This window comes from Oncorhynchus kisutch, linkage group LG1, assembly GCF_002021735.2.
Source record: "Oncorhynchus kisutch isolate 150728-3 linkage group LG1, Okis_V2, whole genome shotgun sequence".
Lineage (NCBI taxonomy): Eukaryota > Metazoa > Chordata > Actinopteri > Salmoniformes > Salmonidae > Oncorhynchus > Oncorhynchus kisutch.
Genome location: NC_034174.2, coordinates 52,540,055 through 52,565,167, shown reverse-complemented (window position 1 = coordinate 52,565,167; position 25,113 = coordinate 52,540,055). Strand labels below are relative to the sequence as shown.

The 25,113-nt window shown below is 42.7% G+C and overlaps 1 protein-coding gene across 9 annotated transcripts in view; it reads left to right on the top strand.

Moving 5' to 3' along the window:
• Window positions 1–8,268: 8,268 nt before the first annotated feature.
• Window positions 8,269–25,113, top strand: part of LOC109891393 (ral GTPase-activating protein subunit beta-like) — a 76,252-nt gene continuing 59,407 nt past the window's right edge. For 4 of the 9 annotated variants that reach the window (XR_004210331.1, XM_020483922.2, XM_020483913.2 and 1 more), the window contains exons 1-3: window positions 8,270–8,450; window positions 11,855–12,068; window positions 19,518–19,720. Coding sequence is in view for 6 of the 9 variants with exons in the window: in XM_020483922.2 (XP_020339511.1) it covers window positions 11,892–12,068; window positions 19,518–19,720 (380 nt within the window). In the remaining 3 variants the exon portion in view is untranslated. Of the gene's footprint in view, window positions 8,451–11,854; window positions 12,069–19,517; window positions 19,721–25,113 lie in introns of all 9 variants that reach the window. The other 5 variants (XR_002255526.2, XM_020483890.2, XR_004210332.1 and 2 more) reach the window with 3 other exon arrangements.

Here is a 25,113-nt window from a genome sequence, read left to right as displayed (position 1 = left end):
GTTTACAAGATGAAAATATACATATTAAAGCCACACAATACAGGCTTTCAATGCAGAACAAGGAGGACTTCAAATGCCGGGAATCAAACTGAAAGTGTAACTGGCGCATAACAGCTTTGCAATGGGAAGTCTCACCTAAGGGGCATCCACACCAACGACCGTGCATATATTGACAAATCATACATAGACTAACTATAAAATGTGGGTGAACATCTACACTGGAGGACGGTTTATAATTCTACAGTAGCCTAGGCCTACACCTGTCAAACAACTGATCAATGCATTCTGCTGCACGCTGTAGGCTATATGCCTGTTAATAAGGTGGTAACACACAATAGTGCTATCAGGCACAGAAGGGTGGTGGCACCTTAATTATGGATGATGCCATTCCATTTACTTTGTTCCGGCCATTATTATGTGCCGTCCTCCCCTCAGCAGCCTCCACTGCTATCAGGGTAGGCTATGTTTATTGACATAGTGCTTTAGACACAACGGAAAAGAATGCTAAACTGTACATGTAATGAAGTGATTTTAAAATGTACAATTGTTGTGAAGTCGTTTGGATTTTATCCAAATGTTTCTTCATCCAATCACTGTGATCACATTCTTGAATGATAATGACCAAATCATTGTCATATGATTAAAGAGACAGGGTTAGCGCAAATTCCAGGAGTGGGAAGGGTGAAATCAGCAGTTCAAGAAGCTGTTCAGTCAGCAGTCAATGATGGACCATCAGCTCAAATCAGCTAATCAACTCAGCCAGGGAAACACAAACATTATCGGTTTTCACACCATCCATTAATGTGACATAGCTACCTGCCATCAATTCTTCCCTCAGAGAGGAGGCCATCCCAAAACGTTAATATTGCATTTTGTCTCTGTTGTTCATTAACTGGATTGAGCAATTTTTTAGACAGTTAGTTGGCAACCTTAGGTTCTCTAGCCACCTTAAGATGTTATCTTTTTTGATAATATATAGATCTAAAAAAAAATCGGTGGCTACGTTTTTTGCGTGTTTCTTTGGGGGGTTAAAATCTTTCTTCATGCGTCATTGAGCTGCATTCAGTAGGCTACCTCACTATTCACAATTTCATATTGTCTTTACATGTAATATTATAGGCCTATGTGTGTTATTAGTTTTGATAGTCTACAGTAGGCCATAGTTTAGGTGTAACCTACAGCTGCATTTCGGACACACTTGACACTTGTATGTTATAGTGGAGACCAATAGGCTATCTTGTGTTATTAAAGATGTCCTCCAGCGATTTGTGACTTTTACTGCAACAGAGTACCACACTATGAGTCATAATACCTATAAAACCTAGCAGTCAAACAAGGAAATGATTCCAATGTTTTTTCCACCATTCATTTTTCCCATAAGGGATTTTAGAAACACTTAAAATAAGGGCTGTGTTTTGTGTAAGCTTACCCTGATGTGACATTTTGATAACCGTTTAATTCTCTCTAGGACAAGGTGACTTTTATTAGTGCAAAGTATTCAGACCCCTTCCCTTTTTCCACATTTTCTTACATTACAGCCTTATTATTAAATGGATTAAATAAATAAAATATCCTAATCAATCTACACACAATAGCCCATTAAGACAAAGCGAAAACAAGGTTTCTAGAAATTGTATCAAATTTATTAAAAAGCAGAAATACCTTATTTTTCTAAGTATTCATACCCTCTACTATGAGACTCGAAACTGAGCTCAGGTGCATCCTGTTTCCATTGATCATCCTTGAGCTTTTTCTACAACTTGATTGGAGTCCACCTGTCGTAAATTCAATTGATTGGACATGATTTGGAAAGGCACACACCTGTCTATATAAGGTCCCACAGTGCATGTTAGAGCAAAAACAAAGCCATGAGGTCGAAGGAATTGTCTGTAGAGGTCCGAGACAGGATTGTGTCGAGGCACACATCTGGGGAAGGGTACCAAAACATGTCTGAAGCAATGGCCTCCATCATTCTTAAATGGAAGAAGTTTGTTACCACCAAGTCTCTTCCTAGAGCTGGCCTTCCGGCCAAACTGAGCAATCGGGGGAGAAGGGCCTTGGTCAGGGAGGTGACCAAGAACCCGATTGTCCCTCTGATAGAGCTCCAGAGTTCCTCTGTGGAGATGGGAGAACTTTCCAGAAGGACAACCATCTCTACAGCACTCCACCAATCAGACCTTTATGCTAGAGCGGCCAGACGGAAACCACTCCTGAGTAAAAGGCACATGACAGCCTACTTGGAGTTTGCCAAAAGGCACCTAAAGGACTCTCAGACCATGAGAAACAAGTTTCTCTGGTCTGATAGAACCAATAAATTGGCAACATTTCTTTAAATTGACAATTCTGTGAACTTTGTTGTGCAAGTTTTAGATTGACACAATACTTGTTAGTAAAGCTGTCAGCTAGAGATGATGTGCAGGAGCTTGCAGGGATTTGTAGTCTTGCATGATGTCTACTTTGACGCTAATTAGCATCAATCATGCCTTTATGGTAGAGTGGCCAGACGGAAGCCACTCCTCAGTAAAAGGCACATGACAGCCCGCTTGGAGTTTGCCAAAAGGTACCTAAATTACTCTCAGACCATGAGAAGCAAGATTTTCTGGTCTGAGGAAACCAAGATTAAACTATTTGCCCTGATTGCCAAGTGTCACGTCAGTAGGAAACCTGGCACCATCCCTTCGGTGACGCATGGTGGTGGGAGCATCATGCTGTGGGGATGTTTTTCAGCAACAGGGACTTGGAGACTAGTCATGATCGAGAGAAAGATGAACGGAGCAGAGAGAAGTGCAGAGAGATCCTCGATGAAAACCTGCTCCAGAGCGAAGGTTCACCTTCCATCAATGATCAATGATCCTAAGGACAATGATCCTAAGCACAAAGCCAATACAACGCAGGAGTGGTTTGGGACAAGTCTTTGAATGTCCTTGAGTGGCCCAGCCGGAGCCCGGACTTGAACCCGACCTGAAAATAGCTGTGCAGTGACGGTTCCCATCAAATCTGACAGATATTGAGAGGATTTGCAGAGAATAATGGGAGAAACTCCCCAAATACAGGTATGCCAAGCTTGTGTCATACCCAAGAAGACTCGAGGCTGTAATCTCGGCTAAAAGTGCTTCAACAAAGTACTGAGTAAAGGGTCTGAATACAGTACTTATGTGATATTTCAGGTTTTTTTGTCATTAAGGGGTATTGTGTGCAGATTAAGGGGCAAAAAACAATTTTATAAATTTTAAAATAGGGCTGTAATGTAACTGTCACGTTCGTTTGTAGAAATGGACCAAGGCGAAAGTTGAGTTCCACATAATTTATTTATAGTAAAACTTAGCAAAAATAATAAACTAACAACAAACCGTGACTACAGAGGTGCTACATACACTTTCTCAAAATGCAAAATACAATATCCCACAAACACAGGTGGGAACAAACACTACTTAAATATGATCCCCAATTAGAGACAACGATTACCAGCTGCCTCTAATTGGGAATCATACAAATCACCAACATAGAAACATGAAAACTAGAACACGCACATAGAAATAATAAACTAGACTAACCCCCCAGTCGCCCTGACATACTCCACCATAGAAAATAAGGACTCTCTATGGTCAGGACGTGACAGTACCCCCCCCCCCCCCCCCCAAACAGAGAGTTAGGGGGGGTATATAGTGTCGGTGGCGGCTCTGATGCAGGACGAAGAACCCTCTCATCCCTCGGATCCAGCCATGGACTGTGGACTGTCTCAGGAGGTTCCGGACTGTGGACCATCTCAGGAGGTTCCGGACTGTGTACCGTCTCAGGAGGTTCCGGACTGTGGACAGTCTCAGGAGGTTCTGGACTGTGGACCGTCTCAGGAGGTTCCGGACTGGGAACTGTCGCCGGAAGCTCTGGACTGGGAACCGTCGCCGGAAGCTCTGGACTAGGGAACCGTCGCCAGAGGCTCTGGACTGGGAATTGTCGCCGGAAGCTCTGGACTGGGGATGTGGGGCCGGCACTGGTGATACCGGACTGGTGACACACACCTCAGGGCGAGCGCGAGGATCAAGCACAGGACGTACCGGACTGGGAAGACGCACTGGAGGCCTGATGCGTGGGGCCGGTACAGGTGGCACCGAACTGGTGGCACGCACTTCAGGATGAGTGCGGGGAGGAGGAACAGGACGTACTGGGCTGTGAAGGTGCACCGGAGACCTGGTGTGTATAGCCTGCATCAATGGTACCGGTTCGATGACACACTTGCCGTGCGAGGAGCTAGCACAGGACGCACTGGGCTGTGGAGGCTCACTGGAGACCTGGCACGTAGAGCCGGCACAAATTGTACTGAACGTTGACACACTTCGTATGGCGAGTGCGAGGATCTAGCACAGGACATACCGGACTGGGGAGGCGCACTGGAGGCCTGATGCATGAGACCGGCACAGATTGCACCGGACTGGTAACACGCTCCTCCAAACGCCTGCGTTGCCGCATACTCCTCGCCAAACCCATTCTCCGGTATCCCTCCTCGCACTGTTCCATTGACTCCCAGGCGGGCTCTGGCACTCTCCCTGGGTCGACCGACTACCTCTCTACCTCCTCCCATGTTGTCACTGGTTCACACCTCCGCTCTGTCGACCACCCCGTGTGCCCCACCCCAAAAAGATTTTGGCTGTGTTTTGGGCTTTCCTTGTGGCCGCGAACCCCGGCGTCGTCACTGTTCTCCCTTCTCTCCTTGCGTCTGCTGTGACTCCTGCCAAGGAAGGATCTCCTGTCCTTCCATTATTTCCTCCCAGGTCCAACTTATTTTCTCCCTGATCTCCTCCAAAGACCAGGATGCCATTTCCTCCCGGGCACGCTGCTTGGTCCTGTTGTGGTGGGATATTCTGTCACGTTCGTTTGTAGAAACGGACCATGTTGAGTTCCACGTAATTTATTTATAGTGAAACTTAGCAAAAACACACACATAGAACACGCACATAGAAATAATAAACTAGACTAACCCCCCAGTCACGCCCTGACCTACTCCACCATAGAAAATAAGGACTCTCTATGGTCAGGACGTGACAGTAACAAAATGTGGAAAAAAATGTGGAAAAAGTGAATACTTTGAATACTCTGAATACTTTCCGAATGCACTGTACATTGTTAAACTTGTTGGTTAGCTAGCTAGCGAATTTTTGATATATTATTATAGATGTAACATCAGTCAAAACACCTCAAAACAAGACATGGTATCAAGCACAAGACAAAAACTAGCTGAAACGAGCCACATGGCAGCTTCTTGTCATTGTTAACAATAAATAACAAACGAACAGTCCTGTAAGGTGAAAGACAAAAACACTAAACAGGAAATAAGCACCCACAACTCAAAAGTGAAACCAGGCTACCTAAGTATGGTTCTCAATCAGGGACAACGATTGACAGCTGCCTCTAATTGAGAACCATATACAGAAATCCCAAATCATAGAAAAAAGAACATAGACAACCCACCCAACTCACGCCCTGACCATACTAAACAAAGACATAACAAAAGAACTAAGGTCAGAACGTGACATGCCAGTTAACCCGTCTAGCAATAGAGAACAAAAGAAGAAAGCCCCCCCCCCCCCCACTTGTGCTATGTCATGACTTACCTGGACCACCTACTGAGACGTGCCGTTTGTTAAGTAAATCAGGTGTTAAATGAGCGGAAAAGGAGACTGAAGTGCAACTTTTAAGGGGCAATCAGCAGTTGCTTTATCTATTTTTGGACTTCTGAATTAATTAAATGAACCCACTGTTTGTAAACATAGTAAATGTCCACAAGCAGTATATAGCCTCAAAACATGGTTAAAACTATCATTTTGATATCATGAATGGTCCTTGCATCCATAGTTGGTTTGAGAGTGGTTACATTTCTCCAGTCCCAGTAAAGTACACACCTAAAGGGTAAAAAAAAAAATATTTTGAGATAAAAAGTGATTTTTAGACCAGAGTTTCCCAAACTCCCAGGACCGTGATTCCATCGGCCTCCCCCTTACTTGAGTAACAATAGAGGAGCAATAGAGAACTTGTGTCATGACCACCTATTGAGATGTTCCTTTTGCTAAGTAAATCAAGTGTTAAATGAGGTGAAAAGGAGACTGGAGTGACACTTTAAGCTATATAAAACAACAGTTGTTGATGTGTATGGATGCATTTCAGATACATGTTTGTACATTTGAATTTTGCAGTAATAGGACCTAGGTCTACAGTAGCAATAGGACATTTATTAATAAAATTAATGGAGGATTTTGATAGCAGGCCCTGGTCCCGAAATGGCCAGACTGCCCCCACATGGAGAGAGAGAGAACTGTGGGTTTCCACTGAATCCATCTATAGTAAATCAAGATGCTAATTTGAAACAAAAGTGTGACCAAATTAAGATCCTACAGTGTAGCCCAATCACAAAGTACAGCCTACAGTCAGGAATGCACAGTGAATAGGCTATAAAATCAGTTGATGTTGATTTGCAGTTGTCTGAACAGCATCCAAAACAGGCCTTTTGCAATGCTTCAAATACAATCACAGGAAAAGCACAGGTTGGAAAGCAAATGGCTCTTGCTGAAAAGAGAAGACACAATTTGAGCACTCTAGCCAATGTCTCCTCCAATGCAATGCTTTTAGATTTGTGGGAAGTAGTAAACGAGTATCTAAGGCCCAATCCCAAATCAACATCTAGACCCTACGCCTTGCCCTATATACACTTCTGGAGATCTGAGATGATTTGATGGGTCTGCGCAATATGGTGAAACTTCCACCCAGCCTATCAGACGGTAAGTTGCACCAGTCAAATCTCCACAAGTGCATAGGGGTTGATTTAGGATGACTATCACAGGGAGACTTTCATTTGGAAAAAAGTCAGTTCTCTCCTTGACTCCTGCCTCTCTCATCCGTGACCCAGAAACCGATAAGTGGCTGAGGGGTCGAGGAGAGTGTCAATTCGTTAGTAGACGAATGAAGGAGTCTGCTCCCCTCCTCAATTACCTATTTCGGTAGAGGAAGCACATGAGCATCCTTGCGAAGGTAAGAACATAAGTGTTTTAATACGCATCACACCCTCTTTGAATCAGCTGTTTTTTTTCTCGAAGGAGAAAAGCATGCAGACATTTAACCATGTGGGTCCCAACATTGCAAAAATACAAAATTTCCTAAATTGCACCCTGTACAGGTCCTAAACCAAAAAACACTACATAGTTAATCTCTTAGAACCACATGTATCTTTTAGGCTGTGTTTTTTAGGCTGTGTTTACCCCACATGTCTTGTGGGGTAGGCATGGGTGTCTAAGCTGAATGTTATTTGATTATACAGACCATCTGGCATTTTCATCACAGTAATATTTCTCATGAAAACTAGAACAGAAGCAGTTAATGTATAAAGCACATTCAGCTTGTCAGTATGTCTCCATTCTCATGAGGAGAGTAAACAGCATTTTAAATCATGATAGGTAGTAACTGTGTGTATATATATGCTCCATGAAATAATATAATTGCAAAGTTATAACATTTATCAACACAATTTTAACAGTACATGACATACATAACAAGTATGTTGTTCACTGCAACAATATCAGTAGCTTGTCTCAAATATAGCATAAAGCAAAACGTGTTCTGGTACCACTTCATATAATATTTCTTAGATCTTCAAAAATGAAATATGTTTGTATTCAACATGGGCCTTGCACGAACGTGTGTCTTTGTATTCAGTGTGTGACTGTCAAACCTCAGATGGACAAATAAACACTGGTGACTCCGCCCACATTGAGCCCCGCCCCGAACTGCCCACTGCAGTCAGGGGTACTTCAAACATACAGGGTTGACTTAGACATGTAAACTATATTTTACTTCCAAATGTTTATTGAAAACATAAATACATTTGTACAATGAGCACTTGTTGTCGCTCAAATACATCGTTACCGTTGTTGGTTAGCTAGCTAGGGATTTTGTTTTGCCATATTAGCATAGACATGACATAAGTCAAAACACATGGAATCATATAACCTGTCTATATGAACCAGAAAAAAAGGAGCCAGTGAAATGTCTCGCTTTTTATTCTATCTCTGGTTCAGTTGCATAGAAATAGATAGAGGACGTATCTTTGTATCTGTGGCATTATAGCGTCTGTGACAGCACGGGCAGTGCCATTGAGACTATCGCTGCTCCCAACTCATAGGAATCCCCACCTACTTTAAAATGATTGAAGCCCGCAATGGCAATTTTCAGGCTAAAAATGTGTTTTATCCAAGGATGATTCCTCTATCTATCTATCTCTATGTTCAGTTGCCAGTAGCTACTGAGGCTAGCAGTCAACCGGATGACGATTCGACGATTGACGTCGAATGTATGCTTGTCATTGGATATGAATTTTTTTCAAAGATGGTTCTGTAATATCCTCGTTAGTGTACAGTTTGCTGAGAAACGGACGGTTGATATGACAGTATTTCTTTCCGACACAGGTAAATAGCAACACACAGCCAGCTGCGGTTGATCTGTTGTGTTATTGTTTTCATTAACTTAGCCAACTAGCTACCGTTAGCTCCAGCTAGCCCGTGCGGCCTTCAATAACAGTGAGACACTGCTTCAGACAACGCTGGCTGAAACTTGCTTGCTAGCCCGCTTTGCTGGTTGTACATGTTGTGACAGCGTAACTTGCCTATAGCTAGCCATGCATTATGTTAATTTTCGACTGTTATTTACCTGCATTAACGCTAATTTTGCTACTTAGCTAAATGTCCAAATGCATTGGTACCATTGAAGACATAGCTAGCTCGGGTCTGTTGAAGATATCATCAGCTAGCTAACTTGGGTGTAACTAACGTTAATCATTAGTCCAAACATGTGGGTTTTGCAGAGAGAACGAGTTTCTATTAGACAAATTCAGGTAGGTCCCTCCCCTTAGTTCGGGTTAAGGGTGTTTTCACATTTGATTCCTTTCAGACAAATTTGGTGAACTCTGTGTGGTTCTCTTAATGTTTTGTTCAGTATGAACACTGCAACGGAACTCAGACCCATTAAGAGCACCCGAAGCGAACCGAACTGAGACCATTCCGAAAGTTGGTCTGAGTTCGGTTTGCTTCAATTCCATGGCTGGTGCCCTTTTTTGGGCATTGTGAACACAAAGCCCCCCAGGTTCGCTTGTCATTAATCCCGCACCAGACCAGGATTTTCCCAAACTCGGTCCTAGGCCCCCCCCTGGGTACACGTTTTAGTTTTTGCTCTAGCACTACACAGCTGATTCAAAATAACCAACTCATCATCAAGCTTTGATTATTTGAAATCAACTGTGTATTGCTAGGGCAACAATCAACTTGTATCCAGGGGGGGACTGAGTTTGAGAAACCCTGCACTAGATGGTGCTACAAGACAGAAGATGATGTGCGGGTTCGTATAAAAAAATGTCCGCTGTTTTTGGATATTGATTAGCGATTGTCAACGTGTGGAGGTTTTAGTTCTGATTATTTGTTTGCAATATGTAATCTATATGTTTAAAAAAATATATGAGTAATTTAGCAGACTAATCCAGTGCATACAGTTTCGAACTGATCCCAGTGGGAAATGAACCTATAACCCTGGCGTCACAAGCACCATGGTCTACCAACGGAGCTACACAGGATCACCTATAGGCTAAGAGAGCTTCCTAAACTGTTTATTAGATTGTGGAGTATGAATAGTGTGAGAGGACAAAAACATAATTGGTGAGAATCACAACATGGGGTACCAAATTAATTCTAGCTCTTAAATGGGCAGTAGCCTACATTGGGTGTACAATTTTCAATGACAGCATTATTTAATTTGCATTTATTCTTCAAATCAAATGACATTTTATTTGTCACATACACATGGTTAGCAGATGTTAATGCGAGTGTAGTGAAATTCTTGTGCTTCTATTTCCGACCATGCAGTAATATCTAACAAGTAATCTAACCTAACAATTTCACAACAACTACCTTAAACACACAAGTGTAAAGGAATGAATAAGAATATGTACATAAAAAAATATGAATGAGCAATGGCCGAACGGCATAGGCAAGATGCAGTAGATGGTATAGAGTACAGTATATACATATGAGATGAGTAATGTAGGGTATGTAAACACGATATAAAGTGGCATTGTTTAAAGTGGCTAGTGATACATTTATTTAATAATTTTTTTCATTATTAAAGTGGCTAGAGATGAGTCAGTAGCCACTCAATGTTAGTGATGGCAGTTTTTTATTTATAAAAAAAAAGAAAAATAATTGAGCCCCTTTTTCGCCCCAATTTCGTGGAAGGTCGAAAGCCATGCGTTCTCCGAAACACAATCCAACCAAGCCGCACTGCTTCTTAACACAGCGCGACTCCAACAGAGGAAACACCGTGCTACTTTGGTTAGCGCGCACTGCGCCTGGCCCGCCACGGGAGTCACAGGTGCGCGATGAAACAACGATATCCGTACCGGTCAAACCCTCCCTAACCCAGACGACGCTAGGCCGTGTCGCCCCACGGACCTCCCGGTCGCGCTGTGATGCAGTGCCCAAGACCACTGCGCCACACGGCGGACCCAGTGATGGCTGTTTAACAGTGATGGCCTTGAGATAGAAGCTGTTTTTCAGTCTCTCGGTCCCCGCTTTGATGCACCTGTACTGACCTCGCCTTCTGGATGATAGCAGGGTGAACAGGCAGTGGCTCGGGTGGTTGTTGAGGGCCCTCGGAGTGTGGTGTCAGGAAAATAACTTCACACTCAACGTCAACAAAACTAAGGAGATGATTGTGGACTTCAGGAAACAGCAGAGGGAACACCACCCCTATCCACATCGATGGAACAGTAGTGGAGAGGGTAGCAAGTTTTAAGTTCCTCGGCATACACATCACAGACAAACTGAATTGGTCCACCCACACAGATGCCACAGATGTCTCTAATTTTGAGGTACTGCGCAATTGGCATGCTGAATGCAGGAATAACCAACAGAGCTGTTGCCAGAGAATTGAATGTTCATTTCTCTACCATAAGCCAATGTCGTTTTAGGGAATTTGTCAGTATGTCCAACCGGCCTCACATCCGCAAGCGGGGGGGCTGTCTCCCTGCCCAGTCATGTGAAATCTTAGATTAGAGCCTAATGAATTTATTTAAATTGACTGATTTCCTTTTATGAACTGCAACTCAGTAATATCTTAGAAATTGTTTCATTTTTATTTCTTTTTAGTGTAGCTAGTATAGCAAAACAGCAAGTGTATGTTGCTCATGCAATCTGGGCCTGTTGTCTGTTTATCATGCAGTTGTCAATGGGTTTAGGGTTGCCTTTTTTATTTAACGTTACCCAGCAGTAATTTGGTTTTGCCTAACCTTGAGTCAAAACATCTTTAGTCAACTTGGCTGGCTAGCTAATATGTTACTTGTATTTTGTTGTTAGGCTCAGCTAGCCTAACTTATCTCTAGAAAGAACTGTGCACTAAGTTGTTGCTGTGCACGTCTTCTATGCTTTTCAAGATGACCTTTTACGGTTGTACACCTGAACAGTATCTGTCTCCAGTCCATTATTTGGCACTTGCAATGTACTTTTGGCACTCTCAGTGAAGCCCTTTTTGTTAATATTAGCATTCCTTTTAGATAATTCTGGCGATAACACGACAAGGCTCTCTCTCTGTTCAATGTCGTATTCACAGCGTGGGTCTACTTCAAATGTGCCTTTTCTCACATTTTGCCTTTTGAAGCTACATGAAAAGGTCAAACTGAATATGAACTTATGGGAATATCAAGCATCGGGGTCCACCTTATATGTAATGGGCATTTGTTGTTGCTTGTATAAGTCTACTTCAGGCTGGCTCTATGAGTCTACTCTTTTTTCACGCATATGCTGAGTCCACTCCTCTGTACACACAGGTAACAATTGGACCCAGTAGAAGCAAAAGCCACTACCATGTATTCGGAATGGAGGTCTCTGCACCTGGTGGTGCAGAGCGACCTAGGCCACCTGAGTGTCCTTCACTCGTACCCTCCGGTGGTGGGGCGTGACGTGGCCAATGCAGTGGTTAGACCTCTGGGGGTGACCCTGGGCACCCTGTCCACCGATAGCCTGCTCAAGACCGACAAAGAGGTAGGCAAGCCTGTGCTGAAAACAACCCAGATTCTTTTGCATGGCTGAATCAGATGTGTATGTAGATGCATGTGTAAGCCATACGGGGTGAATATTTTTTTTTTTTACTTTGCCCATCTAGGGGGAACTACCCTAGAAATCCAACATTCCAACTCGCATTTTACGTTCAAGGGGAATAAGCTAGGTTGAAAGTAAAGTTGGAATGTTGGATTTCTAGGGTAGTTCCCCAACTAGGCCTACTTGTGATTCTTTGCTGTAGGTATGGGGAGGGTATACTAATGTCAAGCTCCACTTCATTGCCACTCATTAGAATTGAGAAGTACAAGTTTCTTCCCTCTTTAGCGCCAAGTTCTTCTGACATTGTTCTGCCTATTTCCTGAAAAACATGATACATCCAACACACCTTTTGTAGACTAGGCTTTGTCAGTCCGTTATTTTTAGAAAACCAATGACGCTGAATGGTCACCTTCACATTTGGACTAAGGCTACATCCTGGAAATTGAAATATTATTATATATTTTTTCTACTGTGCTTGATTGAAAAACACACCACCACCTCCCTCTCTAAATTATGTTGTGTTTTCAAATCTCTTCTCTCTGATTGCTGCTCGTTGAAAAATAGCATTTCCCACCCCCTTTTGTCTGTGGAAAATGTGCTGCTCACTTCCCCATCATGTTTGCCTTGTAGCTCGGATACCCCCAGGCCTCTGGGCTTGCTTGATAACATAACAGGATTTCCTGAGTATATCCCCGGGGCATTTGACCCCTGCTGCTTTATAGTGACAGTGTTTCTCCACCCCAGTGGAAAACGTCTCTTTGAGCTCACCCCCTGTCCAGTCTCAGCAGCCAGATCAGGCCTGTTTGTAATAGGCAAAGGAAAATGTAAGCCATCTGCCAAAGAATGTACGCATGGCCTTAATTCCCTTCTCTTTCCTGCTAATTTTAGTTTGCCAGATAAGTCTCTTGTCATGCACATATTTATATAGCACCATTCAAAAGTTGACACTCATTCAAGGGTTTTTCTTTATTTTGACAATTTTCTACATTGTACAATAATAGTGAAGGCATCAACTATGAAATAACACATGGAATGTAGATACCAAAAAATTGTTAAACAAATCAAAAATATATAGCCACCCTTTGCCTTGATGACAGCTTTGCACATTCTTTGCATTCTCTCAATCAGCTTTACCTGGAATGCTTTTCCAACAGTCTTGAAAGAGTTCCCACATGCTGAGCATTTGTTTGCTGCTTTTCCTTTACTCTGCGGTCCAACTCATCTCAAACAATCTTAATTGGGTTGAGGTCTGGTGATTGTGGAGTCCAGGTCATCTGATGCAGCACTCCATTACTTCCCTTGGTCAAATAGCCCTTATACAGCCTGGAGGTGTGTTTTGGGTCATTGTCCTGGTGAAAAAAAATGATAGTCCCTCTAAGCGAAAACCAGATGGGATGGTGTATCGCTACAGAATGCTGTGGTAGCCATGCTGGTTAAGTGTATCTTGAATTCAAAATATGTCAGACGGTGTCACCATCACACCTCCTCCATGCTTCACGGTGGGAACCACACATGCGGAGATCCTCCGTTCACCTACTCTGCGTCTCACAAAGACACGGCGGTTGGAACCAAAAATCTCAAATTTGGACTCATCAGACCAAAGGACAGATTTTCACCGGCCTAATGTCCATTGCTCATGTTTCTTGGCCAAGCAAGTCACTTCTTATCGGTGTCCTTTTTAGTAGTGGTTTCTTGCAGCAATTTGACCATGAAGGCCTGATTCACGCAGTTTCCTCTGAATACTTGATATTGAGATGTCTGTTACTTGAACTCTGAAGCATTTATTTAGGCTGCAATTTCTGAGGTAACTCTAATAAACTTCTCCTCTGCAGCAGAGGTAACTCTGGGTCTTCCTTTCCTGTTGTGGTCCTCATGAGAGCCAGTTTCATCATAGCGCTTGATGGTTTTTGTGACTGCATTTGAAGAAACTTTAAAAGTTCTTAATGTTCTGTATTGACTGACCTTCATGTCTTAAAGTAATGATTGACAGTTGTTTCTCTTTGCTTATTTGAGCTGTTCCTGCATAATATGGAATTGGTCTTTTACCAAATAGCCCTATCTTCTGTATACCACCCCTACCTTGACACAACCCAATTGGCTCAAACACATTAAGAAGGAAAGAAATTCCACAAATGAACTTAACAAGGCACACCTGTTAATTGTAATGCATTCCAGGTGACCTCCTCATGAGTAGTGGTTGAAGCTGGTTGCCAAGAGTGTACAAAGCTGTCATCAAGGCAAAGGGTGGATATTTTGAAGAATATAAAATATATTTTGATTTGTTAAACACTTTGTTACTACAGAATTCCATATGTGTTATTTAATAGTTTTGATGTCTTCACGATTATTCCACAATGTAGGAAATAATAAAAATAAAGAAAAACCCTTGAATGAGTAGGTGTTCTAAAACCTTTGACCAGATATATACAGTGGGGCAAAAAAGTATTTAGTCAGCCACCAATTGTGCAAGTTCTCCCACTTAAAAAGATGAGAGAGGTCTGTAATTTTCATCATAGGTACACTTAAACTATGACAGACAAAATGAGAAAAAAAATCCAGAAAATCACATTGTAGGATTTGTAATGAATTTATTTGCAAATTATGGTGGAAAATAAGTATTTGGTCACCTAGAAAACAAGCAACATTTCTGGCTCTCACAGACCTGTAACTTCTTCTTTAAGAGGCTCCTCTGACCTCCACTCGTTACCTGTATTAATGGCACCTGTTTGAACTTGTTATCAGTATAAAAGACACCTGTCCACAACCTCAAACAGTCACACTCCAAACTCCACTATGGCCAAGACCAAAGAGCTGTTATAGGACACCAGAAACAAAATTGTAGACACGCACCAGGCTGGGAAGACTGAATCTGCAATAGGTAAGCAGCTTGGTTTGAAGAAATCAACTGTGGGAGAAATTATTAGGAAATGGAAGACATACAAGACCACTGATAATCTCCCTCGATCTGGGGCTCCACGCAAGATCTCACCCCATGGGGTCAAAATGATCACAAAAATGGTGAGCAAAAATCCCAGAGCCACACGGGGGGACGTAGTGAATGACCTACAGAGAGCTGGGACCAAAGTAACAAAGCCCACCATCAGTAACACACTACACCGCCAGGGACTCAAATCCTGCAGTGCCAGACGTGTCCCCCTTCTTAAGCCAGTACATGTCCAGGCCCGTCTGAAGTTTGCTAGAGAGCATTTGGATGATCCAGAAGAAGATTTGGAGAATGTCATATGGTCAGATAAAACCAAAATAGAACTTTTTGGTAAAAACTCAACTCGTCGTGTTTGGAGGACTAAGAATGCTGAGTTGCATCCAAAGAACACCATATCTACTATGACGCATGGGGTGGAAACATCATGCTTTGGGGCTGTTTTTCTACAAAGGGACCAGGACGACTGATCCGTGTAAAGGAAAGAATGAATGGGGCAATGTATCATGAGATTTTGAGTGAAAACCTCCTTCCATCAGTAAGGGCATTGAAGATGAAACGTGGCTGGGTCTTTCAGCATGACAATGATCCCAAACACACCGCCCGGGCAACGGAGGAGTGGCTTCGTAAGAAGCATTTCAAGGTCCTGGAATGGCTGAGCCTGTCTCCAGATCTCAACCCCATAGAAAATCTTTGGAGGGAGTTTAAAGTCCGTGTGGCCCAGCAACAGCCCCAAAACATCACTGCTCTAGAGGAGATCTGCATGGAGGAATGGGCCAAAATACCAGCAACAGTGTGAAAACATTGTGAAGACTTACAGAAAACGTTTGACCTCTGTTATTGCCAACAAAGGGTATATAACAAAGTATTGAGAAACTTTTGTTATTGACCAAATACTTATTTTCCACCATAATTTGCAAATAAATTCATAAAGAATCCTACAATGTGATTTTCTGTATTTTTTTTCTCATTTTGTCTGTCATAGTTGAAGTGTACTACCTATGATGAAAATTACAGGCCTCTCTCATCTTTTCAAGTGGGAGAACTTGCACAATTGGTGGCTGACCAAATACTTTTTTGCCCCACTGTATATATACACACACACACACACAGTTGAAGTCGGAAGTTTACATACACCTTAGCCAAATACATTTAAAATCTGTTTTTTCACAATTCCTGACATTTAATGTGAGTAACAAATCCCTGTCTTAGGTCAGTTAGGATCACCACTTTATTTTAAGAATGTAAAATGTCAGAATAATAGTAGAGAATTCATTTCAGATTTTCTTTTCTTTCATCACATTCTCAGTGGGTCAGAAGTTTACAAATTCAATTAGTATTTGGTAGCATTGCCTTTAAAATGTTTCACTTGGGTCAAATGTTTCGGGTAGCCTTCCACAAGCTTCCCACAATAATTTTGGTGAATTTTTGTCCCATTCCTCCTGACAGAGCTGGTGTAACTGTGTCAGGTTTGGAGGCTTCCTTGCTCGCACACGCTTTTTCAGTTCTGCCCACAAATGTTCTATGGGATTGAGGTCAGGGCTTTGTGATCGCCACTCCAATACCTTGACTTTGTTGTCCTTAAGCCATTTTGCTACAACTTTTGAAGTATGCTTGAGGTCATTGTCCATTTGGAAGACCCATTTGCGACCAAGCTTTACCTTCCTGACTGATGTCTTGAGATGTTGCTTCAATATATCCACATAATTTTCCTCCCTCATTGATGCCATCTATTTTGTGAAGTGCACAAGGCCCTCCTGCAGCAAAGCACCCCCACATCAGGATGCTGCATCCCGGTGCCTCACGGTTGGGATGGTGTTCTTCGGTTTGCAAGCATCCCCCCTTTTCCTCAAAATATAACGATGGTCATTATGGCCAAACAGTTCTATTTTTGTTTCATCAAACCAGAGGATATTTCTCCAAAAAGTTCAATCTTTGTTCCCTTGTGCAGTTGCAAACCGTTGTCTGGATTTTTTTTATGGCGGTTTTGGAGCAGAGGCTTCTTCCTTGCTGAGTGGCCTTTCAGGTTATGTTGATATAGGACTTGTTTTACTGTGGATATAGATACTGTTGTACCTGTTTCCTCCAGCAAAGAGGCACTGAGTTTGAAAGCCTTGAAACGCATCCACAGGTGCACCTCCAATTGCCTCAAAGGATGTCAAGTAGCCTATCAGAAGCTTCTCAGGCCATGACATAATTTTCTGGAATTTTCCAAACTGTTTAAAGGCACAGTCAACTTAGTGTATGTAATCTTCTGATACAGTGATATAATCTGTCTGTAAACAATTGTTGGCAAAATGACTTGTGTCATACACAAAGTAGTGGTCCTAACCGACTTGCCAAAACTATAGTTTGTTAACAAGAAATTTGTGGAGTTGTTGAAAAACAAGTTTTTGACTCCAACCTAAGTGGTATGTAAACTTCTGACTTCAACTGTAAATGGTATAGTCGTTGTGCGTTCTCAATGGACATTCGGATGCTTTCGTAAGTTCGCTCTGGCTATCTACACCGATTTCAGACTACTCTCGTCTGAGTGTACCAGAGCGCAGAAAAATGAATTTATGAGCGCTCGACAAAAAAAACAAATTAAATTGTTTCCAGCAGCACAATTAGTCACCTACGCTCTAGTTAACACAAACAGCCTAACCAGCTCTGCTAGGGCGAGTGGTCTCATTTGTGTCTGGAAGTAGCTAGCAAGCTAGCCAATGTTAGCTTTGGTGCTTGACTGCCGCTGTAAGGCCAGAACGCTCAAATCAACCCTACTCCTCTGCCCGATTGTCCGGTGTGTGCTCCGAGAGTGTGAGCGCGTTTTCAGATTGTAAATTCAGACTGAGTTTGTGAGCGCAGGCACTCCCGATTTGAATTTAAGAACACACCAAATAGAAATGTGTTATGCTAGCAAGAGGTTGCATAGCAACAGCATCAACTGAAGGTTCAGCTACACTACAATTAGGGTTTGGAAATGTAATGTCCCTTAGATATTAATTTAGAATCTTCCAATCCTCTTATGCTGTATCCTACCCCCGACCGTCACGTTGTACAGCGCCATATTTTCCATTTCATTTTTAGTTTTTCTCGGAATAGAAACACCATAATATATTAATCAAATGAATTAAGACAAATTTCATAAAATCCATCCCACTTACTATGTTATCACAAAAAAGGTTTTAAATTCTCTGGTAATGCCAATATGGAAGACAAATGCTTCTCAAAGATGCCCTCTAGTGGTCAAACTAGCACTAACAGAAAAAATGGCTGACAAGTAAATAACGTGCCACAGAATGCTGTTGCAGCCCGCAAGGTGTGCTGCAGTATGACACAACTTTTAAAGGAGGAACCACTGTAGATTTGCTGCAATTTTTTTTTTATTTTTATTTTTATTTTTTTTAAATGTCTTCCATAGGCTATTACAACAATTTAAATATAGGATGTAGGTCCTTGAAAATTACAGTTAAGTCCTCGAATTTGACTTGTCAGTATGAACCCCGCATAGGCTACTTGCCTGGCCTGTAAATGAAAGATGAAAATCACCTGCTATTAAAATTATGCACGCATCATTCACTGTAGTTGGTAAAAATTTAAAATGGTCCCCTTTGTGTGGTTTTAAGCATTGTTGTGAACTTAGAACATCCAATTTTGTTGTTTTTCTATTAGTATGTTTTTAAACACGAAAACAAAAAAAATCTGTTCTTTTTTTTGTTTTTTTTGTTGCTTTGATTTAGTATCGTTTAGATTCTGCACTCTAGAGGATTTTGCATTTCACACTTTATTTATGTCTCTTCTTTTGCTGTTACAGTAAATCTTTCCAAATCAATGTAAGAACACAAGGACATGCTAATTTAAGAAATGGCTAGTCATTATTCGCCTGGTTCTGTATGGAATGCAGGCCCATTATGGGACACAGGCCAGGTCATTATCAATTTCTTGTGTGACCAAATCATCTGCTGGTGCCACCAACTGAAAAAGTTAGTGTAGAACACTGTAGTTTATAAAGGGGTAGGTCACCTAGCTTGGCGGAACCACCCTGATTGCTGTGTTTTGAGACATGACATGACAGAATGGTGAACACCGCAATCAGGCTGGTTCCACCAGGCAATAGGCCTAGTTCACCTACATTTCTGAATGATTTGAATTCATTTTTGAAAGTAGCCTTGATCCACACTCTAGGTTTAGAATGCTACATATAGTCACGGTCACTCATGTGGATGAACCATCACTGTGTTTGAAATTAAGTTAATTTCACTACAATTAGCATAATTCAGCCTAAAGAAAATTGTTTAGCTCAATGCAGCAATAGTTCATCATATTGTGCTCATCTTTCAAGTGTTAAGTCATTCACCCTTTCCCCAAATATTCTGACAATGACTGATATCTGACTGTCTAGCTTGCAGCAGTCCAATGCGTAATGTCTCTTTCTAACGGCAGAGTTCTTGGTGTGGTGTGATTGACAGGTGAAGTGGACAATGGAGGTGCTGTGCTACGGCCTGACCCTGCCTTTGGACGGGGACACGGTTAAGCTGTGCGTGGACGTCTACACGGACTGGATCATGGCGCTGGTCGCTCCGCGCGACTCCATCCCCCAGCCAATCGCCAAGGAGCCCAACCTCTACGTGCAGACCATCCTCAAACACCTCCACAACCTATTCCTGCCCAGGTACAAGCTAACTGTGTGCCTACGCTCTGGCTAGCTGCTAATTGTGTGCTAATTGTAATTGTGTGCATCTTCCTCACAAAGAGTATCGCTATTCTAGCTCTCCTCATTTAGACTGGATACCTATTTTCCTGCTCACAAGTGAACCATGAAGAATATCGCTGCTGAGCATAGGTCTTCAGACCCTGTTGAGAGGTTGAGTACTAAACGAAATATTTTTTGTTTTGTGTTGAAATGTATTTTTTCTTCTCAGTTACCGTTGGTAGCTAGTTCCACGGCTAGCTTACCCTACCCACAACATGGTAGCATTGTAGTTCCCTTCACCCTGAGGTAGCTGCTAGTTAGCTAACACCCAGGCAAGCTAACCAAACCAGCATTACTGCCTGCAACACAGTAAAATTGCTAGCTCCCTTCTCTAGAGTAGTTAAACCTAAGTTTATTTGTTTGTGTTAACTAGACTTACTGGCTAGCCTCACGGCTCTGTGGTTGTGAGAGAATACCTACCCGACGTCAAACTGCCCCCACGTGGTTCCCTTCAGCCAGCACTATGCTAGCTACAGCATACCTTAGCCACAAGGCAGCTGCTAGCAAGCTTACACATGACTATGCTCATCCTAGCTAGCATTAGCCGTAAGGCTTCTACTAGCTAGCTTACAGTGGCTAGCGTTCTGGAACGCAAGCTAACCTCACTAGCATTCCTACCTGCACATATGGTCGCATTAGCAGGGATAGGTAACTCGGAAACAAGTTCCCTGCCTGCAACACAGTAAAATTGCTAGCTCCCTTCTCTAGAGTAGTTAAACCTACGTTTATTTGTTTGTGTTAACTAGACTTACTGGCTAGCCTCACGGCTCTGTGGTTGTGAGAGAATACCTACCCAACGTCAAACTGCCCCCACGTGGTTCCCTTCAGCCAGCACTATGCTAGCTACAGCATACCTTAGCCACAAGGCAGCTGCTAGCAAGCTTACACATGACTATGCTCATCCTAGCTAGCATTAGCCGTAAGGCTTCTACTAACTAGCTTACAGTGGCTAGCGTTCTGGAACGCAAGCTAACCTCACTAGCATTCCTACCTGCACATATGGTCGTATTAGCAGGGATAGGTAACTCGGAAACAAGTTCCCTGCCTGCCCAGACTGTAGTATTGCTAGCTCCCTTCTCTTGTTTAGTGCAACTTCGGTTCACTCGTTTGTGTTGACAAGACTTAACGGTTTGGCATTATGGTCGTTGGGAGATTTTCATCATGAATTCTAACAACGCACCCATGCTGTTCCCTTCGGCGAGCACTGTGCTAGCTATAGCTTACCCTTAGCCTCGAGGTCGTTTCTAGCTAGCTAACGCCTAGCCGCACAGCTATAACATTCATACACAGTGCTCAGTTCAGCTAGCCATTAGCCGCAAGGCATCTAATGAGCAAGCTCACGCCTGTCAAGGCTAATTCGTAGCAATGCTGAAAAGCCAGCTATTACTGGCCAGCTTGCTTCTCTCGTTTTATTTTATTTTTTATTTTTTCAATTTTTATTTCACATTTATTTAAACAGGTAGTCTAGTTGAGAACAAGTTCTCATTTGCAACTGCGACCTGGCCAAGATAAAGCAAAGTAGTGTGACACAAACAACAGCGCAGAGTTACACATGGAATAAACAAGCGTACAGTCAATAACACAATAGAAAAAAGTCTATATACAGTGTGTGCAAATGGTGTGAGGAGGTAGGCAATAAATAGGCCATAGTAGCGAGGTGATTACAATTTAGCAGATTAACACTGGAGTGATAAATGAGCAGATGATGATGTGCAAGTAGAGATACTGGTGTGCAAAAGAGCAGAAAAATAAATAAAAACAATATGGGGATGAGGTAGGTAGATTGGGTGGACTATTTGCAGATGGGCTATGTACAGCTGCAGCGATCGGTTAGCTGCTCAGATAGCTGATATTTAAAGTTGGTGAGGGAAATTTAAGTCTCCAGCTTTAGCGATTTTTGCAATTCGTTCAAGTCACTGGTAGCAGAGAACTGGAAGGAAAGGCGGCCAAAGGGGGTGTTGGCTTTGGGGATGACAAGTGAGATATACCTGTTGGAGCGCGTGCTACGGGTGGGTGTTATCGTGACCAGTGAGCTGAGATAAGGCAGAGCTTTACCTAGCATAGATTTATAGATGACCTGGAGCCAGTGGGTCTGGCGACGAATATGTAGCGAGGGCCAGCCGACTAGAGCATACAGGTCGCAGTGGTGGGTGATATAAGGGGCTTTGGTAACAAAACGGATGGCACTGTGATATACTGCATCCTGTTGCTGAGTAGAGTATTGAAAGCTATTTTGTTGATGACATTGCCGAAGTCGAGGATCGGTAGGATAGTCAGTTTTACTAGGGTACGTTTTTGGCAGCGTGAGGGAAGGAGGCTTTGTCGAGAAATAGAAAGCCGATTCTAGATTTGATTTTAGATTGGAGATGTTTAATATGAGTCTGGAAGGAGAGGTAGGTATTTGTAGTTGTCCACATGTTAGAGGTCAGAACCGTCCAGGGTAGTGATGCTAGTCGGGCGGGCAGGTGCCGGCAGCGCATGGTTGAAAAGCATGTGATTGGTTTTACTAGCGTTTAAGAGTAGTTTGAGGCCACGGAAGGAGTGTTGTATGGCATTGAAGCTTGTTTGGAATTTAGTTAACACAGTGTCCTAAGAAGGGCCAGATGTATACAGAATGGTGTCGTCTGCGTAGAGGTGGATCAGGTAATCACCCGCAGCAAGAGCGACATCATTGATATATATACAGAGAAAAGAGTCGGCCTGAGAATTGAACCCGGTGGTACCCCCATAGAGACTGCCAGAGGTCCGGACAACAGGAACTCCCATTTGACACACTGAACTCTGTCTGCAAAGTAGTTGGTGATGACAGTCATACAAACGCACACTTTTCTTAAATTAAAGATGCCGTACTCTTACCGTGGGCCCACTGTACCATTGCATCCCTAGTGAAGACTAACACCAAATGCCTCACAGCTAAGTGTCGACAAGCACACGCATAACTCGGTTAAGCAATGCTTGTCCCTCTGAGTTATTATGGCCCTGCAATGGGAATCTAACTTGCTCATGCAGGTCTCCAACAAGCCCAGCGAGTGTTAAGTTTTACAGAGTACCGGCTTGTGATAAGCCAACAAGCATGTCCCCACTCCATGCCTAACAGCACTGTGTCTCCAGAAATGCAAGGGCACAGGGCCATGATATTTCGATCAAAGTGTCTCTCTTTGACGCCAATAGGGGGTACCACCCCACTACATCGGTTGAGTGCGAGTCATCAGGCTTGTGGACAGCTCTTTCTCATAGCGGAGAATCGACACGCAAGCACAGTTACTCCCTAAGGGCTGTCTACTATTACGAAGGGATACAAGCTTCAGTTCGCTATGAAATGACCCATTTTCTATTGGGTTCTATTTAATTTAGTAATTTACTGACTTTATTGTCCCCATGGGGAAATTTTGTTGCAGTGTCATGTACATGATTAAAGTGGCGTTTTAAATACAAAACAAATTGACAATACAAATTTCATAACAGTTACATACCAATAAAATGAGACTAGCCTGCTGGCCTTACTGGGTCGATAGGAACATTTAGCCTGAGCTATTCAGGAGGGATGTGACACATGGCACAAATTATTGTCTAGTTCTGTTTTTCCTGCCGAGGGGTGCCCTATACTCTGCACCCAGAGGGGAGTATTTCAAATTCTGGGTACAGGGGGTTGCTTGGGTCTAAAATTATTTAGTGAGCCTTGCGGAGGGCCCTGACCTTAAAGATCTCGTCCAGGCCTTTCTGTCTGTTTGACTCTATGTACCTTGCTTGCTGTGGTGATAATCCTTCTCAGCATATTTCTCAGGCTGACAGTGGCTTTGCCAAACCAACAAACAATACAAAAAGTTAACTCTCAATGAAAGATTTGTTAAACAGAGTCAGTATAGTACAGTCAACATTAAAAGATCCCAGCTTTTTGAGAAAGTAGAGTCTCTGTTGACTCTTTTTGAAGATCAGGTCTGTACATTTACTCCACTGAAGCTTATTGTCCAAGAGGACACCCAGATATTTATATTTCTTTACAGTCTCAATGTTCTGACCTGCAACATCTATCAGAGGTAGGTGCTTGACACTTCCTATGCACATCTTTTTTGTCTTGTTGTTATTGAGAACCAAGTGTGATTCGTCACACCACTCTACAAAGTCGTAATTTAGGACCAGGCCATAGTTTTCCTCATTATCATGCAACAGGCTGATCAAAGCAGTTTCATCAGCAAACGTAACGAGGTGTTTGTCAGGATGGGAACTAGTACAACTATTAGTGTACAGGAGTGGGGACAAAACACATCCCTTCCTGCATCTCGCCCCAGCCTCACAGCTGGGAGGGGGCAACAGACTGGCCTTGGGGCACTGAGGTCCCCGGCGATGCAGTTGTCTACCAAGACTCAGGTTAAGCCCTTGAACCAGGCCAAACCTGTAGGGAAGCAGTTTTACGCCACAGCTAGGATCTGCCCCTCTAACACTCTTAAGGGAGGTAAGAGGGGTTGGCCAACCTAGGGTGGATCCCTTGCGGTTGAGGAGGATGGTGTGCAGGGCCTCTGCCCTACCCTCTCTATTTGGGTTTATTGGTTGCTACTCCTACCCCTCTCCTAGTTTCCACCCCAAAACAACATTGTTTTTCCGGTTGGCCATTACAATCCTTGCAGCTATCGTCATACCCTAGTGAACGAAGCAAGGAAAGAGACAGACCCATGACTCTTGGGAAAGAGTACCGGCCCCTTGTGCATGCTCTCTGTTTTATATTTGGGCAGTTTTTTTTTTTGTGGCGAAATGGTGTGACTATACAGATTGTTCCTTCCTACATTCTGTTTTCCATGGTCCTATGCTCCTTGTAGGATCTTTTGGATGAAGAGAAGGGTCATAATTAGAGGTCGACCGATTATGATTTTTCAACACCGATACCGATTATTGGAGGACCAAAAAGGCCAATACCGATTAATCGGACTATTTTTATTTATTTATTTGTAATAATGACAATTACACCAATACTGAATGAACACTTATTTTAACTTAATATAATACATCAATAAAATCAATTTTGCCTCAAATAAATAATGAAACGTGCTCCATTTGGTTTAAATAATGCAAAAACAAAGTGTTGGAGAAGAAAGTAAAAGTGCAGTATGTGCCATGTAAGAAAGCTAACGTTTAAGTTCCTTGCTCAGAACATGAGAACATATGAAAGCTGGTGGTTCCTTTTAACATGAGTCTTCAATATTCCCAGGTAAGAAGTTTTAGGTTGTAGTTATTATAGGAATTATAGGACTATTTCCCTCTATACCATTTGAATTTCATTAATCTTTGACTATTGGATGTTCTTATAGGCACTTTAG